The following is a 19,106-nucleotide window of genomic DNA, read 5'->3' on the forward strand; positions in this document are numbered from 1 at the left end:
CAAATATTCTACTGGGCACAACCAAGACTCTGGTCCATTTCAGCCCTCCATCTAAAAGGGGCTCTAAATAAAAAGGCAGACTTTCTGAGCAGGAAAGCCGTAAATTCCACAGATGGGTGCCTGAATCAAAAGTGTTTTTCTTCAGATTACCAGCAGGTGGGGTGTCCCGGAAGTAGTTCTATTTGCCAACCTGGGAAACGCCAAAACTCAAAAATGATTTTCTCTAAACCCCAAAGAAAAATCCATAGGGGTAGACGCGCTAGCTCACAAATGGTCGTTCAGTCTAGCATATGCTTTCCCTCCTATCCCCTTGATTCTACTGGTTTTACGGAAACTCAGGCTAGAGAAAACCAGTCTTATTTTGATCGCTCCAAAAAGGGCCTGGTTTGGTCTCCTAAACAATTTGAAGATAACAGATCCTTTGATTCTACCATCACTCACGGATCTTCTCTATCAGGGGCCAATCCTGCACTCCGAGCTGCAAAAATTCCACTCCAGCCTGGCTTTTGAGGGCCTGATACTGAAAGCCAAAGGATTGTCAGAGGCAGTCCTATAAACCCTACAAAAAAGTAGGAAAAATGTCACTAACACCATTTATGTGACGGTCTGGAAGAAATTCTTATCCTGGTGTGGCGATTCTTTTCCTGATGTTCATCATCCTAATATTGCACTGATATTGGACTTTCTGCAATCGGGCCTTGAAAAAGGACTAAAACCTAGCACCTTAAAAGTTCAAGTATCTGCTATGGGTAATTTTTTTGATCAAGATCTGCCCTCCCATAGATGGATAAAAAGATTCTTTGTGGCAGCATCTAGATTATCTCCCAGACCTGTATTTCTTCCTCCTTGGGATTTAAACGTAGTATTAAGAGGTTTGATGTTATCTCCCTTTGAGCTTATATCTTCCTGTAACATAAATCATCTCTCTTGGAAGGCAGCCTTTTTGGTAGCTATAACCACCGCTAGAAGGGTAGGAGAAATTCAGGCCCTTCATATTGGGGATCCCTTTCTTAGAATCCTAGATGATAGGCTTATTTTCCATCCAGATCCCTCCTTCTTTCCCAAGGTAATGTCAAATTTCCACATGTCCCAAGATGTAGTTCTTCCTTCATTTTGTCATAACCCAACAAACAAAAAGGAAGAAGAGCTTGAGTTCACAAACTCGTGGAGGAAAGATGTTATAATCTTTTTATTCAATTTAATGGTCCTAATAAGGGAAAGAAGGTGGCAAAAAATATGCTGGCAAAACTGATTTAAAAAAGCGATCTGTGTAGCTTATCAAAACCTCCACAGATCTGAAGGCCCACTCTACATGCTCTGTCAGTATCCTGGGCAGAAAGAGCGACTGCATCAATTGAACAGATCTGCAAAGCAGCTACCTGGTCATGTGTTCACACTTTTACAAAACATTACAGATTAAATCTGTTTTCCAGCAAGGATTCCTTTAGTAGGAAAGTTCTCCAAGCTGTAGTCCCGTCCCCCCTTAAACCAATTATTATTTTGGAATTCTGTGGTGCGGTCATGGAGGGTGCCTTGAGAAAATAGAATTAGACGTACCGGTAATTCGGTTTCTAGTAAACCGTCCATGACAGCACCCTTCTATTCCCCCCCCCCCCTTATTTACGTTAATTAAACATTATTTACCCATTTATGATAAGTAATAGATATGTAAAGTTACCAGACATGGTTAGTAGACATACACGGAGGTGGAACGGTGGGGTGGGGCTATATAGCCTCTTGTGCTTTTTCCTGTCCATATTAGAGGCGGGGCCTTACCGCCTGTGGTGCTGTCATGGAGGGTTTACTAGAAACCGAATAAACGGTAAGTCTAATTCTATTTTCTTTCTCCCTACCTTCCTTTTTTTCTGTCGATAAACCCGTATGAGAGCTTGATTTTTGTGGGACAAGTTGTAGTTTTTCATCTTTTGTGGAATGGGAAAAAAAAAAAAAACTGTGATTCCTCCTATTTTTTGGGGGGGTTTTGTTTTTACTGTGATCACCGTGCAGTAAAAACGACGCGTTAACTTTATTTAGCGGGTCAATACAATTAAAAAAGAAAAACAATGCCAGAATCACTATCTTTTGGTCACCACCCCTCCCAAAATATAAAATAAAAAGTGATCAAAAAGTCGCATGTACCCCAAAATTGTACCAATAAAAACTACAACCCGTCCCGCAAAAAAGAAAATTACACAGCTTTTTTGACTGAAAAATAAAAAACGTATAGCTCTCAGAATATGGTGACACAAAAAATTATTTATTTTATAAAGTGATTTTATTGTGCAAACGCTGCAAAACATAAAAAAATGATATACATATGGTATCGCCGTAATCGTACTGACCCGCAGAATAAAGTAAATCTGTCATTTATAGCGCATGATGAAAGAAACAAAGCATTTAAAACGCCAAAATCTGTTTTTTGTTCACCTTCGGTCTAAATAAAACTGATCAAAAAGTTGTATGTCCCAAAAAATGGTACCAATAAAAACTACAGCTCGTCCGGCCAAACATAAGCCCTCACACCGCTCAATCGACCAAAAAATAAAAAATGTTATGGCTCTCAGAATGTGTTGCTACAAAACAATTTTATTTTTTTTAACTAATAGTTTTTTCTTTGTAAAAGTAGTAAAACAAAAAAACCTATATACATTTGGTAACGCTGTAATTGTATTGAGACGCAAAATAAAGTTAAGTTGTCTTTTTTTACCGCACGGTGAAAGCGGTAAAAAATTAAACCCAAAAAACACTGGAGGAATTGCAGTTTCTTCCAATTTCACCCCGCACAGAATTTTATTTTCGGTTTCCCAGTACATTATATGGTACTTTAAATGGTGTCAATAGAAACTACAACACTTCCCGCAAAAAATAAGCCCTCACGCCGCTCTATTGCTGGAAAAATAGAAAAGTTATGGCATTTGGAAGGCGGGAAGTGAAAAACTAAAATGGAAAAGTAAAAAAGGATCAGTCCTGAAAAGGATAATTAATTTCTAATAAAAAAAAAAACAATATTGTCTTACTCGAGAGATTGCTTTACAAATGTTGGGGTGCTTTTTCTCCTTTATCCCTTGTGAAAATTAAAAAATTCAACGTTTTAGTGGACAAAAATGTTGATATTCATTTTCACGGCTTAATTCCGCTAAATTCTGCAAAGAAACCTGTGGGGTCAAAATGCTCACTATAAACCTAGAAAAATTCCTTGAGAGGTGTAGTTTCCCAAACGGGGCCACTTTTTTTTTGGGGGGGGGGGGGGGGGAGGTTTCCACGGTTTAGGTTCCTCCCCAGTGCATTTCAAATCCGACATGGCACTGAAAACCAATCCAGCAAAATCTGCGCTCCCTTCCTTAGGCTGGGTTCAGACGAGCACATTAACGTCCGTAATGGACGGACGTATTTCGGCCGGAAGTCCCGGACCGAACTCGGTGCAGGGAGCCGGGCTCCTAGCATCATAGTTATGTACGATGCTAGGAGTCCCTGCCTCGCTGCGGGACAACTGTTCCGTACAGTAATCATGTTTTCAGTACGGGACAGTAGTTCCACGGAGAGGCAGGGACTCCTAGCATTGTACATAATTCATCGTACATAATTCAGCTTCTGACAGTGCAGATCTGTGACGTCACTCACAGGTCCTGCATCGTGACGGCACCAGAGGCTACAGTTGATTCTGCAGCAGCATCAGCGTTTGCAGGTAAGATCGACTTGGGATGTTACTTCTCTTCAGAGCGCCCAGCTAGTGAAAGTATTAAAAACGCCCCGATGTACGCACATAATACACGCCCACTTGGACTTTTACTTTTAAAGGGAACCTGTCACCAGCATTTCACCTATTAAACCAGCAATACCTGGTGGTAGTGGGTGAAAAATCATTTCTATATAACCTATAATTGTCTTCTTAGTCGGCTCTGTAGCTTTAGTATTCAGCTTTTTAGTGTTCCCACACCGTATGCTAATGAGCAGAAAAGAGTCAGATGTTCATATGAAAAGAGTCAAATCTTCGTTTGGAAAGAGTCATATCTTCATTCCTCAAGTCTTTCCAAGTTTACTTCGCCTCCTTACTTTTGATTGACAGCTCCTCGCCTTCCCCCAGCACACAAAATCTTGCGCTTGTGCATTGATGTCCTCTTCTGGGTTGTGCGCACAAAGGGACACCGCATAATTACGATAAAAGGCGCAAAACGTTTGCAGACCGATATTTACAGTCGGAGGAGGAGTTTAGGAGAGGGGATAACGGCAATGAACTTTTTATAGCAGCGGCCAGAGAGGGATAAGTAAAGTTCAATAGGTGAAATGCTGGTGACAGGTTCCCTTTAAACACACCCACTTGGACTTTTGCAAGCCTCATTTGCATAACTACAAAAATGGTCATAACTTGGCCAAAAATGCTCGTTTTTTTAAAAATAAAAACGTTACTGTAATCTACATTGCAGCGCCTATCTGCTGCAATAGCAGATAGGGGTTGCAAAATCTGGTGACAGAGCCTCTTTAAGAGACTTTCTGAATGCTGTTTTGAATACTTTGAGGGGTGAAGTTTTTAAAATGGTCTGACTTATTGGGGGATTGTAAAATATAAGGCCCTCAAAATCACTTCAGAACTGAACTGGTACCTATAAAATTAGCCTTTTAAAATTTTCTTGAAAATGTGAGAAATTGCTGCTAAAGTTCTAAGCCTTGTAACGTCCTAGAAAAATAAAAGGGCATTCAAAAAACGATGCCAACATAAAGCAGACATATAGGAAATGTTAACTAGTAACTATTTTGTGTGGTATTACCGTCTGTTTTACGAGCAGATACATTTACATTTAGAAAAATGCACACTTTTGCAAATTTTCTCTAAATTTTGGTGTTTTTCACTAATAAATATTGACGTTATCGACCAAATATTTCCACTAACCTAAATTACAATATGTTACGAGAAAAGAATCTCAGAATCGCTTGGATAGGTAAAAGCATTCCCAAGTTATTACCACATAAAGGGACGGATGTCGGATTTGGAAAAATCGGCTGTGCCACAATGCCAAAACAGGCTGTGTCCTGAAGGGGTTAAACATGTGTATATAATTATTCTACCCATTGGGAGTCAGGCTTTTGGGGTGGGGGACCCAATCCTCCTTTCTTAGTTCACTATTTTCCTGTTTATTGGCTGCAAAGTCATTTCTGTCATTTTATTGGTGGTTTTAATCGCACAAACGTTACTCTTATTTAAATGGAATAGAACTTTTTTCTATTTTTTAGCATTATGTCTACTGAAGCAACAAATCGCCCAAGAAAGCCGTGCAACTGCACAAAGTCACTATGCTTGAAACTGTAAGTCACCACCGTAATTTTTTTTTATTGCATGGACTATTTTACATGCTTGTTTATTTATTAATTGTGAATGGGCTTGTCGATATTGCCACAGATGGGTAGAATTTCGAATTTTTTAAGAGGGTAAACTTTCAGATAAATGTGTTCTTTGTAGATCTTTAGGTAAATCTAAATAATCATTGCACTGTGGGGCTGCTACAACAATCTTGAAACCAGTTGGACTTTTATATTTATACTGTCTCATGGGAGACTTCTCATTTACTATTTTCTGTCATTTTTAGATATTGTGACTGTTTTGCCAATGGAGAGTTTTGCAACAACTGCAATTGCACAAATTGTTACAACAACCTGGAGCATGAAAATGACCGTCAAAAAGCAATTAAGGTTAGAGAATAGAGATTACGTAAGCTTTGTTCATCATGTTTCATGGTAATGAAAACAATGTGAAGCGTAGTTGATTTTAGTGCTTCTGGTTACAGTCCAGAACCCTACAGTACATCTGCCCTGTCATTCCCCATGGCATCACATCCTGCTTGTTTTTCTCCGCAGGTGCAGTGTTGCTATAGGGAAATTGTTTTGTTGAAATAACCATGCACATAAATCTTTAATTCCTAAGGGTATGAGAGCTTTGTCTTGGTAATGTGCCATTTCCCTGTTTGAACAACACTGCCCAGCTGTAAATAATGAATGCTTCTGTTCACTGACAGCAAGTAAAGATCTTAAGAACAGTAAGGGAATGCATAACTTTTGATTTATGCAGTTTATAAGTAAATCAGGAAAACACTTTTAAATGGACACTAACTTTTTAAAGAACTTATGCTGATCTAATAGTATACCTAAAACAGTTTAACTTTGTAATTTACTTAATTTATTGGTTTTATCCATGCAAATTTTGTGTGAAGTTACTGCCACTAGGTGTCTCCCTTCCTGCAATCTGCGGTCAACATTCTGTTAAGCATTGGCCGTCCCTTGTTACAGACTTGCTGCAGAAAGTGTGAGTGTGTCACTTCACTGCCAGGCTCTTAGTTTCTATGCAGGGAGGAAAGGAGAGCAAGAGGGAGAGTGTGACTCAGCAACATATGCTGCATGTAAGTCTATGGAGGGTTGATCAGGGGGAGGAAGTATCTGAGAGAAACAGATGTGATGGTGGGATTTCTCTCTCACCCCAGTGCTGGATTCTCAGCTACACTGGTCTGTACTGCTTTATAATGTCCTCCATGATGCTGCAGCTTCTATATATGTTATAGATTGAGATAGGAGAGCAGATTTTCCTCTTCTATGTGTGCAGTGTATAGAAGACATGATGGCAGTTAGACTTTGCCCACTAGCTTTGAGACAACTGAGAATTCGAGAGAGAGCCTGCAGAGGGGAAAACTGCTAATTAATGACACACAGAAGTTATATAATGGCCAAAAATAGTGTTATTCTTTATGTACACAACTAAAAAGTTAGGTATACTTTAACCGAAATGTAAAAAAATTAACTACGTAAAAAGGTTTGTAAAATTGAGTTTGTGTCTCCCCCCCCCCCCCACACCCTTTATATTTCCTGACAACCTGAAGATTGCAGTTGTCTTAATGTGCTGTTTACAGCCATGACCAGCTTCATCTGACTTTGTGACCAATTAAAAAAAAAAATATATATATATATATTACATTTGCACCCAATACTCCTATCCAAGCAGAGGCTTACACACAATGTAAAAATAATAGATTACGGTGTGCAAAGTTCATATATATATATCACAATCCTGTAAATCAGCAATCGCATTTAATCAAAATATATAGTGCACACCCCAAATCGCTACTATGCTACCAAGCACACAGCGTGCCGTGTATAAAAATACAACGTAATAGTTTAAATGGACAACTACCTTAATGTAACTTTCCATCGAACTGTGATTTATAAGCAATAATTGCATGAAAGCTGAACTTTGTGACTAAAACACTTATGCAACAGTGAATGTAGACATGCGTGAATATGTTCAAGAAAGACCAAAACCCCAATAGTGCACACTGATTTTTGCATACAAACTAAAATTGACAAATCTATATAATTTCCCATACCCCTATATGAACTCTCAACCTAATCATTAATCGCAAATCACTAAACCTAATCTAGGAGAAAAAGGAATGTGAGGCAGCACAGCCAAATAAGTGAAAAAATGATCCTGTTTATTCCACACGCAACGTTTCAGCTCAGTGTGAGCCTTTCTCAAGCTTTTTCTCCTACTTTAAAGGGTCATTGGACCGTGACCCAAGAGGCGTGCAGCCACTCTATTCACTTGTCCGGTGCTGCTGATCGTTTGCTTGACTAAACCTAATCTAATGCGTTATCTAATAACTTTTTTTTTTTTTTTTTGGAATTCGTTGGAATCAATCCTTTAGGGCCAATCAGTGGGTGAAAATGACTGACCGAAATATGTTCTCAATAGGTCAGAAATTTTATAGCGATAATCTCGATTAACGATTGTAACGGATATCACTAGAGTAACGGTCAGCTGACTTCACACTAAAGATTGCTTACACACAGGATAAGGATAATGTCAAATTTATTGAAGTTTGTGTGTAGTGCATGGTGCGACTTATTTGACGCCACAATCTGGCTGCAGGTAAAGGTATGGGTCATAAAGTCAATAAATGGCCTACTTAAGCACACAGAAAAACAAAAGTCCCCCTATATGTAATAATCAGAGAGCAAACATGCTCTTTGCTAAATATAGGGGTGATAACATAAGCAAAAATTCATGTTATCCCCGCCACATCTAAAGCCATACAAGGTCAGTAATAGCATATATGATCCTCCTGATCTCACTGCACACTGCCAGCATTTCACCCTCTGTCCCACCCTCTGCTCCTTCACATAGGCTGAAGTGGGAGCTGCAACTCTATGCAGTTCCCACTTCAGCTTGCTCCAGCTCGGGCAAGATCGCGGCTCTAGTCGTGATCTTGTTCTTGTTTTAAAGACAAAATTCTAGCCTGAGATCCATTTGTAGCAAGGACATATGAGATACATCCTTGGTGGAACCTGTCACTGTAAAATAGGTCAGTTCTGTCAAAGTATAATACCTGTGCCACATGGGTTGGGGGGAGGGGGCTGAAAGAACAGCACACTCTGATTCTGTGAAGTCACATGATGTATAAATCTTAGGGTATGTTCACACAGGTTTAATTTTCTGTAGAAAACTCTGCTGCAAATCAGTCGTGTTTGATTTGGTGCAGATTTTTGGACGGATTTGTCATTGCTAAGAAGAGGAGAGCACAGGGGATTTAAAAATAAAATAAAAAAATAGACTATACTCCCCTTCCCTGGCACTTGTGATTGGTAAATTCCTGCCCGAAAGTTTTCTGCAGCTTGTGGATGAGATTTGTAAAATCTTACCCACTTTGCTGCTACTGTAATATGCTGCAGATTTTCCACCCGCAAATAAGGATGGAAAATTTGCAGCAATTACGCTACGTATGAACCAGATCTTAAAAGGATTATGTGAAGTAGTCTGTGACTTCTGTGTTGCATGATCTTTTTTAGTGCTGCGAACTGGTTGAAAGGTATCAGGTCATGCACTGTGTGACGCTACAAGAGCAGGAAGTACTTTCGTTTGAGTTTCTTGTTTGACACTTTTGGGGCTGATTAGTGGGGGTAGTTACACTTATTAAAGGGTTTGTGAGGTAAGTGTACATTTTTTCTTCGGGCCGGCAAAAGAAATAAATAAAACAAAAAAATCAGTACTTACCGATCCTTGCCCCGGCAATCCAGTGCTGTCGCTCCGCCGTGCTTGTTTACATGCATGTATCATATGACCGCTGCAGCCAATCAGAGGGCACTTCGGGGCTCAGCAGCCATATATTTCTGGCATTATGCCAGGAATACGATTAGTCACCAGAGAGCCCCGCTGAACCCTCTGATTTGCTGCATGTAAACAAGCACTGGGACGGCCGCCAGAGCGACAGTGCTGGATTACCAGGGGCAAGGATAGGTAAGTATTGCTTTTTTGGGGGGGTTTTATTTCATTTGCAGCCCCTAAGAAAAAGTGTTCACTTCCTGGATAACTCCTTTTAACCCCTTCGCGCTCAGCGACGTAATAATCCGTCGCGCTAACTGTATCGTTAGCGCTCAGCGACGGATTATTACGTCGCGGGGATAACGGCCATTTCGGCCGTCTTCCCGACACATACAGGAGCTGTGACAGCTGCTGTCTTGTTCAGCAGCTGTCACAGCTCCTACAGCGGGGACCGATCGCTGTGTCCCCGCTGATTAACCCCTTAAAAGCCGTGTTCAATAGTGATCACGGCTTTTTAGGGGTTAAGCTGCAATCGCCAGCCTGCTACGCGATAGCGGCTGGCGATGCTGGCTATGGCAACCGGACACCAAACAATGGCGTCCGGCTCTGCCATCGACGGAAGCCTAGTGGGTCCTGACGAAGTCAGGACCCACTATGCTTGCTGTCAGTGAGTAGCTGACAGTTCTACTACACTGCACTACACATGTAGTGCAGTGTATTAGAATAGCGATCAGTGCCTCCTGCCCACAAGTCCCCTAGTGGGACAAAGTAATAAAGTTAAAAAAAAGTTGTGTAAAAATAAGAAAATAAAAGTTTTAAAAGTATTAAAAGTAAAAATCCCCCCTTTTCCCTTATCAGTCCTTTATTATTAATAAAAATATATAAACAAATAAATAAACTATACATAATTGGTATCGCCGCGTCCGTAACGGCCTGAACTACAAAATTATTTCGTTATTTATCCCGCGCGGTCAACGCCGTAAAAGAAAATAATAATAAACCGTACCACAATCACAATTGTTTGGTCACTTCACCTCCCAAAAAATTGAATAAAAAGAGATCAAAAAGTCGCATGTACCTAAAAATGGTACTGATGGAAACTACAGTTCGTTACGCAAAAAATAAGTCCTCGCACGGCTTTATTGATTGAAAAATAAAACCGTTATGGCTCTTAGAATAAGGTAACACAAAAAGTGAATGATTGTTTACAAAACGTATTTTATTGTGCAAACGCCATAAGAAATAAAAAAAAACTATAAACATCTGGTATCTCCGTAATCGTATCGCCCCGCAGAATAAAGTGAATGTGTCATTTATAGCGCACGGTGCACGCTGTAAAAAAACAATAGTAGAATTGCTGTTTTTTAGTCACCACGCCACCTAAAAATAGAATAAAAACTGATCAAAAAGCCGCATGCATGACATGAAAACTACAATGGATTCCTCAAGGGGTCTAGTTTTCAAAATGGGGTCACTTTTGGTGGTTTTCCACTGTTTTGGCACCACAAGACCTCTTCAAACTGGACATGGTGCCTAATAAAAAGGATGCCTCAAAATCCACTAGGTGCTCCTTTGCTTCGGAGGCCGGTGCTTCAGTCCATTACCACACTAGGGCCACATGTGGGATATTTCTCAAAACGGCAGAATCTGGGAAATACGTATTAAGTTGCGTTTCTCTGATAAATCCTTTTGTGTTATAAAAAAATGGTATACAGAGGATTTTCTGACAAATTTTTTTTCAATTTCACCTCTACTTTGCTCTAAATTCCTGTGAAACACCTAAAGGGTTCATAAACTTTCTAAATGCTGTTGTGAATACTTTGAGGGGTCTAGTTTCTAAAATGGGCTGTTTGATAGGGGTTTCTAATATATAGGTCCATCAAAGCAACTTCAGAACTGAACTGTAACCTAAAAAAAAATAAAAAATCAGGCAATACTTGGCTTCTTACATCATACTGATAATGAGCCGTGCCCACCCCGAGATGACCCCAGTTTTGACCGTTTGTATAAACGGAGACCCCTATTAGACCGTTTCAGTGCCCGGTTTTCGCAAGCATACACCCCCAATAAGTGTATTTCTATTGATGATTCCTTGGTGGATTTTAAAGGGAGGCTTCAATTCCGCGAGTACCTGCCGGGTAAGAAGGCAAGGTATGGCGTGAAGATGTATAAGCTGTGCGAGAGTGTATCAGGGTATACCTACAGGTTTAGGATATATGAAGGGAAGGACACCAGTGCTCAGGCCCCAGAATGCCCCCCCTTACTGGGAGTTAATGCAAAAATTGTGTGGGATTTGGTACACCCACTGCTGGACCAGGGTTACCACCTCTACCTGGATAATTTTTATACCGGCGTCCCACTCTTCAACTGCCTCGCTTCCAGTCCTGTGGCATGCGGCACTGCTAGAAGAAATCTGAGAGGCCTCCCTAAGACTCTGCAGGGCAAACAAGAAGGGGTGAGCGCAGGGCACATTCTAGCAGCAACATATTGTGTGTCAAGTACAAGGACAAGAGAGATGTCACACCAGTACCCATGTACCTGTACGAGGTACCAGTACAGAGACCCCTAAACCAGACTGCATCCTGGACTACAATAGGTACATGGGAGGGGTGGACTTGTCAGATCAAGTCCCGAAGCCCTACAGCGCCATGCGGTGTGGTATAAGAAGCTGGCCGGGCACATCATACAGATGGCATTGTACAATGCGTACGTGCTACGTCGATGTACAGGCCAGAGGGGAACTTTCCTGGAATTTCAAGAGGTGATTATCAAGAACCTAATCTTTAGGGACCAGGAACGGGGGGGGCACCCAGTACTTCTGGAAGCGAGGCCACACGCATCGTACCAGGGCAACACTTTCCAGGAGAAGTTCCCCAAACTGGCAAGAAGGGAAAAAGTCAAAAGAGGTGCAAAGTCTGCTATAAGAGGGGTATAAGGGAGGACACAATATATCAATGTAACGCGTGTCCTGAAAAACCAGAGCTCTGTATGAAAGAGTGTTTTAAAATTTATCATACATCCCTTGTTTTATAATTTACCCCAATTCTACTTACCCTGATGCACTCCGCACAGCTTATCCCCCCTCGTCTTTCCCCTCTGAGCCCTGCTGTGTGCCCAGGCAGCTGATAACAGCCACATGTAGGGTATTGCCATACCCGGGAGAACCCACATTACAGTTTATGGGGTGTATCTCTCCGGTCAAAATGCTCACTACACCTCTAGATGAATGCCTTAAGGGTGTAGTTTTTAAAAAGTCAGAAAAGGAATGCCTGCAGGCAAACAAAACCCTATTTCCTGACTACCCAAAAATGATAAGGATAAAGTAGAAGTTTACAACTTTTATTAAGCTACGTGTAGCAAGACAAACTATACACATAAATTTTAAAAATTTCACTGCCACAGACCGAAATCAGTATAACAGCTGGAGAACCCAGCCGAGTATGGAGGAGGAGGCACGGTGGATTCACCGTCTCGGCTCCATGACCCCTCAAGGTCTTAACGAGGGTTTCACATTTAGTGCATTTCTGTGAGTTCTTCTGCGCTTCCCTTTATGACTCTGTATGGATTCATTTGTATTATACTTTATTTGTCTTTATTGTCTCGGTCTCTTGGCTGCCTTTATCGGTACCATCTTTATTGTTGGTCTCCTGACAAGGGGGCTTTATGATTATGTATGTATGCATTTCTGTATATATATTTATATAACTTGATCCACTATTCGTACGTGACCTAACTATACATATCATACGCTTGGCGGCTCTTTCTCTTTTTCTGTTCTATTATTATTTATAGATGTAGATGTATCTAATGCTATTATTTTATTATTTACTATTAATTTTCATGACTACTCCTGAGGTGGCTGTTTGGATGAGCAGTTGCTACCGATTGGCCTTCCTAAAAAGAGTGTGTTTTACATATTCGAACTGTGAAGGACACTTGGGCACTCTGCCTTTTATATGGCATTACACTAGACCTGTACATATATAAATCAGTCGGGTGAGGGAATTCTTGGCTTTATGCTTTGTGCGATATGTTCGTGGTGGCTGTCAGCTGTTTGTTGCACTAAGTTCGTTTTTGCTCCTATAGCGCATGCGCCGATCCTCTGGTCCCTGCTATGCTCTCGCCCTGTTCGGCCCTGCTCTAAGTCCCCTGGCCGCTTTACTGCGCAGGCGTGCCGTTTTTCAAATATCCCGGCACCTTGTCTTTACTACGGCGCAGTCTATGGGCTGTTATGGGTTGTTCATCACCTGGCCTCCCATTGGTTGCTTGCTCTCTCCTGCTGCTTCCGATGTTTAGCCTCACCTGATTGGCGGTCATCCACACACCCACCTCTCGTCATTCTACACTCCCATAAGAGGAGCAGTTTTCTCGCGGCGCCGCCATTAGCCCCATGTACCCCTGAGGACGCTACTAGTTAGCGAAACATGTCGGGGGGGCTGTATTGAATTTTTAATCCCTGCCTCAGCCGTATCTATCATACTAATAGAGGCATTCGTGTCTTTGCACTGACTGTTTGCCGACACTCGGCATACACCGTAACTCTCTGATACTCGGCTGGGTTCTCCAGCTGTTATACTGATTTCGGTCTGTGGCAGTGAAATTTTTAAAATTTATGTGTATAGTTTGTCTTGCTACACGTAGCTTAATAAAAGTTGTAAACTTCTACTTTATCCTTATCATTTTTGGGTAGTCAGGAAATAGGGTTTTGTTTGCCTGCAGGCATTCCTTTTCTGACTATATATTGCACCCGCTGACTACCCAGGGTCAAACTTGTGTTGTTTGTCATAGTTTTTAAAAAGGGGTCACTTCTTGCGGGTTTCAACTGTACTGGTACCTCAGGGGCTTCTGCATACATGACTTTGCACGAGAAAATCCCCAGTAGGCCAAATGGTGGTCCTTTCGTTCTGAGCCCTCCCATGGGCCCAAACCGCAGTTTATCTCCACAAATGGGGTATTGCTGCACTCAGGACAAATTGCGCAACAGAATGGGGTATTTTATTTCTTGTGAAAATAAGAAATTTTCAGCCAAAACTACATATTATTGGAAAAAATTAATTTTGTTTTAATTCCAAGCCCAATTCAAATAAGTTCTGTGAAAAAACTATGGGGTCAAAATGGTCACAACACCCATAAATGAATTCCTTGAGGGGTGTAGTTTCCAAAATGGGGTCACTTCTGGTGGGTTTCCATTGCTTTGATACCTCTGGGGCTCTGCAAATGCGACATGGCACCCGAAAACCAAACCAGCAAAATCTGTACTCCAAGAAACACATAGCGCTCCTTTCCTTCTGAGCCCTCCCATGGGCCCAAACAGCAGTTTATCATCACAAATGGGGTATTGCCGCACTCAGGAGAAATTGGGCAACAAAATGTAGTATTTTATTTCTTGTGAAAATAAGAATTTTTGAGCTAAAACGACATATTATTGGAAAAAATATTATTTTTTTTAATTCCCAGCCCAACTCAAATAAGTTCTGTGAAGAAACTATGGAGTCTAAATGGTCACAACACCCATAAATGAATTCCTTGAGGGGTGTAGTTTCCAAAATGGGGTCAGTTCTAGTGGGTTTCCATTGCTTTGATACCTCTGGGGCTCTGCAAATGCGAGATGGCACCCGAAAACCAAACCAGCAAAATCTGCACTCCAAAGAACACACACCGCTACTTCACTTCTGAGGCCTCCCATGGGCCCAAACTGCAGTTTATCGCCACAAATGGGGTATTGCTGCAGTCAGGAGAAATTGGGCAACAAAATGGGGTATTTTGTTCCCTGTGAAAATAAGAAATTTTGATTAAAAAATGACATCTTATTGGAAAAAAAATGTAATTTTTTTCATTTCACAGCCCAATTCAAATAGGTGCTGTGAAAAAACTGTGCGGTCAAAATGGTAACAACAACCATAAATGAATTCCTTGAGGGGTGTAGTTTCCAAAATGGGGTCACTATTCGGGGATTCCTACTGTCACACACAGCCCTTTGTAGATAATGCCACAGCCCCCCTGGTAGGTAATGCCACCCAGCCCCCTGTTGGCGATGCCACCCAGCCCCCTGTTGGCGATGCCACCCAGCCCCCTGTTGGCGATGCCACCCAGCCCCCTGTTGGCGATGCCACCCAGCCCCCTGTTGGGGATGCCACCCAGCCCCCTGTTGGCGATGCCACCCAGCCCCCTGTTGGCGATGCCACCCAGCTCCCTGTAGGGGATGCCACCCAGCTCCCTGTAGGGGATGCCACCCAGCTCCCTGTAGGCGATGCCACCCAGCTCCCTGTAGGGGATGCCACCCAGCCCCCTGTAGGGGATGCCACCCAGCCCCCTGTAGGGGATGCCACCCAGCCCCCTGTAGGGGATGCCACCCAGATTGGGGATTCCGACTCCTACAGCGAGCAATAAAAGACGACCCTCCTCCTCCTCCTCACATGCACTCTGCACTGTGAGGAGGAGGAGAGAGAGTGCGCGAACGACGGTAGACCCGGCCATCACTCGGGACATATTCCGGTGATGGCCGTGTATTACCCGGCCCCATAGACTTCTATGGGAGCCGGGCATCCGGCCGAAAACAGAGCATGTCCTATTTTTTGACGGCCGGTTTTCCCGGCCGTCAAAAAATCGGTCGTGTGAATAGCCCCATTAGGGGTCTATTATTCCTAATGCAGCCGGGTGCCGGGCAATTTATGAACGGCCGGCACCCGGCCGGGAAACCTTGTCGTGTGAATCCCGCCTAAGACATGTGCAAGTTGTTTTTTTGTTTTTTTTTCCTTCTGCATTCTTTTATAAACTTATTTCCCCCTTGTTTTTGTTTTTTAGGCATGTTTAGACAGAAACCCAGAAGCGTTTAAACCAAAAATTGGCAAAGGAAAGGAGGGAGAATCTGACCGACGACACAGTAAAGGCTGCAATTGTAAACGGTCAGGATGCTTAAAGAACTACTGTGAATGCTATGAGGTAAAGATGTTTTTCCACCTAAACCTTAAAAATTGCCATATTACTAGTATATATGTCCTGTTGTTTATATAGTACCAACCTATTCAGTCAGTCTCCGTTTACCGTCTAAGGCCCCATGCACACGAACGTAAAAACGCCCGTAATTACGGGCCCATGGACTTCTAATGGCCACGGGTACCTCCCCGTATGCTTACGGGAAGGTGCCCGTGCCGTTGAAAAATATAGAACATGTCCTATTGCAGGCCGTAACTACGGCACGGGCAGGCCCATAGAAGTCTATGGCGCTCCCGTAATTATGGGTGACTACTTGTGTGCACCCGTAATTATGGGAGCGTTGCTAGGGGACGTCAGGGGATAATCACTGTCCAGGGTGCTGAAAGAGTTAAACGATCGGCAGTAACTCTTTCAGCACCCTGGACAGAAACTACCAATCACAATATAGATCAACCTGTTAAATAAAAAAAGATGTTCATACTTACCCAGAACTCCCTGCTTCTTCCTCCAGTCCGGCCTCCTGGGATGACGTTTCAGCCCATGTGACTGCTGCAGCCAATCACAGGCCAATCACAGGCTGCAGCGGTCTCATGGACTGCCGCGTCATCCAGGGAGGTCGGGCTGGATGTCGAAAGAGGGACGTGTTACCAAGACAACGGCTGGGTAAGTATGAATTACTTTTACTGCGGAAAGGGCTGTCCCTTCTCTCTATCCTGCACTGATAGAGAGAAGGGCTGCCGATTTAGTGCAGTGCAATTTTGCAGCGAAAACGTGCCCGTAAATACGGGTGGAATACTGGTGACACCGGACCTGTATTTACGGGCACGGGTCCGTAAATACTGGTGCAATACGGGTCGAATACGTGTGACCAAGGACCCGTATTTACGGGAGGAGAAAAATACGTTCGTGTGCATGAGGCCTAATTACTGGTAAACCAGAAGTCGGAGCAATATCCAAAGTTTAGTCATTTATGTTTGCTTTTCTATACATATATATTTGCTTTGTTGTGGCAGCCATTTATTTTGCATAAGTCACAACAGAACGTTCAGGGAGGGACAGGGATCGTTTTTTCTGGATTACCCTGTAGTGATCTGATCTAGTTTTTGGAGCTAAATATGTAGCTCTTAAATAAATAAAGCATTGTCCTAAATGGGCAAGATTGCATTATAGATGTCCACTGAGTGTTTTTTCTGTATTCTACTCGTTTTCCACACAGGCTAAAATTATGTGCTCCTCAATATGCAAGTGCATAGGTTGCAAGAATTTTGAAGAGAGCCCCGAGCGCAAGACTTTAATGCACCTCGCTGATGCTGCAGAAGTTAGGGTACAACAGCAAACTGCAGCCAAAACGAAATTGTCTTCTCAGATCTCTGACTTGCTCACAAGACCCGCACCATCGCTAACCAGTGGAGGAGGAAAGTTAGTGACTTTTTATGTCTCTTTATACTTATGCTTTTTTTGCCTTGATTAGATCCAAAATATATAATATGCATTGAATATTTGTCTGAACATCTAAAAGAGTTTACTAATCAGGACATTTAACCCCTTAATGACCGGCCTATTTTAGGCCTTAATGACCAAGCTATTTTTTAAGTTTTTCCATCGTCTTATTCAAAGAGCTATAACTTTTCTATTTTTGCGTCGACATAGATGTATAAGGTCTTGTTTTTTGTGGGACAAGTTGTATTTTTTAATAGCACCATTTTGGGGTACCTGGAATTTTATTGATTTAACTTTTTTTGGGGGGGGGAATAGAAAAGAAACAGCAATTTCGCCACACTTTTTTGCGTCCTAAATTGACGCAGTTTACCGTGTGGTATAAATAACACACTAACCTTATTCAGCGAGTTGTTACGATTGTAACTATATCAAATTTATATCGATTTGTACGTTTTACTACTTTTAGGCCCCATGCACACGACAGCAAAAAACCTCTGTTTTTGCGGACCGCAATTGCGGTCCGCAAAAACGGAGCCATTCACTTTCATTGAACACTGACGCCTTTCCGTAGCACTACGGAAGGGTGTCAGTGCCGTGGAAATGTTCCGGGAATTATGGAACATGTCCGTTCTTTCGCATTTTGCGGGCCATGCTCCCATACTTTGTATGAGAGCACGGCCCGAAAATGCGGCTGTCAGTCAGCGGCCGGCCGTGCCCGCAATCGCGGGCCGTGATTGCGGGCACGGTCGTGTGCATGGGGCCTTACACAGTAAAAACACATTTTTTTTAAAAAAAATAACGTTTTTATTTTTCTGCCGATGCAGCTGTATGAGGGTTTTGGTTTTTTTGCGCAACGACTTTTAGATTTTATTGGTACCATTTTGGAGCAGATGCAGCTTTTCGATCAATTTTTATCACATTTTTTTTTTAGGCAGGATTCACCGAAAACAGCAATTTTTGCATTGTTTTTTATTTTCTTTTTTACGGCGTTCACCGTGCGGATTAAATAATACAATAATGACATTATAGTTGGTCGTTACAGACGTGGCGATACCAAATATATGTAACTTTTTTACTTTATTTTGTTTATTTTAATAATAAAGCATTTTCTAAGGGGGAAAAAGTGGGTTTTTCAAATTTTCACTCAACATTTACTTCGTTGCAGCTATTGACTTAGCGCAACATCACGTAACTGTATGTGACAGTGATGGAGCGGGCTCAGAAGCTGAGCCAGAGCCATCCGCAACGGGTGTAAGCTGTATATTACTGCTGACACCCTGCTGTTACGACCAGGATCGGATCTAAGCGTAACCCCTTAAATGTCGCGGTCAAAAAGCGTCCGCGGCATCTAGGTGGTTTCTAGCCGATGGGCACCACAGTGACGCGGTGCCTATAGTTGCTGTGGCCTCATAGTCTGCCAAGAATGTTAGCCTATTAGTCCCTGCTGGAGGCGCTCCAAAAGCCAAATGGCACTCCTTATAAATTTGAGTCATGCCCTGTGCCCAAACAGCAGTTTAGGGTCACATATGGGGTATGGAAGAAATTGAGTAACAAATTGTGTTTTTGTTTTTTCTCCAATTACTTCTTGTGAAAATGTAAAAAAAATTGGGCGCTAAAACTAAATATTATATCGAAAAAATATTATATT

At 42.2% G+C, this 19,106-nt stretch overlaps 1 protein-coding gene across 1 annotated transcript in view; it reads left to right on the top strand.

Moving 5' to 3' along the window:
* The window catches only part of LIN54 (lin-54 DREAM MuvB core complex component), a 65,386-nt gene that overhangs the window by 42,067 nt on the left and 4,213 nt on the right, over positions 1–19,106 (top strand). The window contains exons 9-12 of the mRNA XM_075861200.1: positions 5,230–5,301; positions 5,583–5,685; positions 15,887–16,024; positions 17,235–17,437. Coding sequence (XP_075717315.1) covers positions 5,230–5,301; positions 5,583–5,685; positions 15,887–16,024; positions 17,235–17,437 — 516 coding nt within the window. The remainder of the gene's footprint in view (positions 1–5,229; positions 5,302–5,582; positions 5,686–15,886; positions 16,025–17,234; positions 17,438–19,106) is intronic.

Source organism: Rhinoderma darwinii, chromosome 1 (genome assembly GCF_050947455.1).
Source record: "Rhinoderma darwinii isolate aRhiDar2 chromosome 1, aRhiDar2.hap1, whole genome shotgun sequence".
NCBI classification, from domain to species: Eukaryota; Metazoa; Chordata; class Amphibia; order Anura; family Rhinodermatidae; genus Rhinoderma; species Rhinoderma darwinii.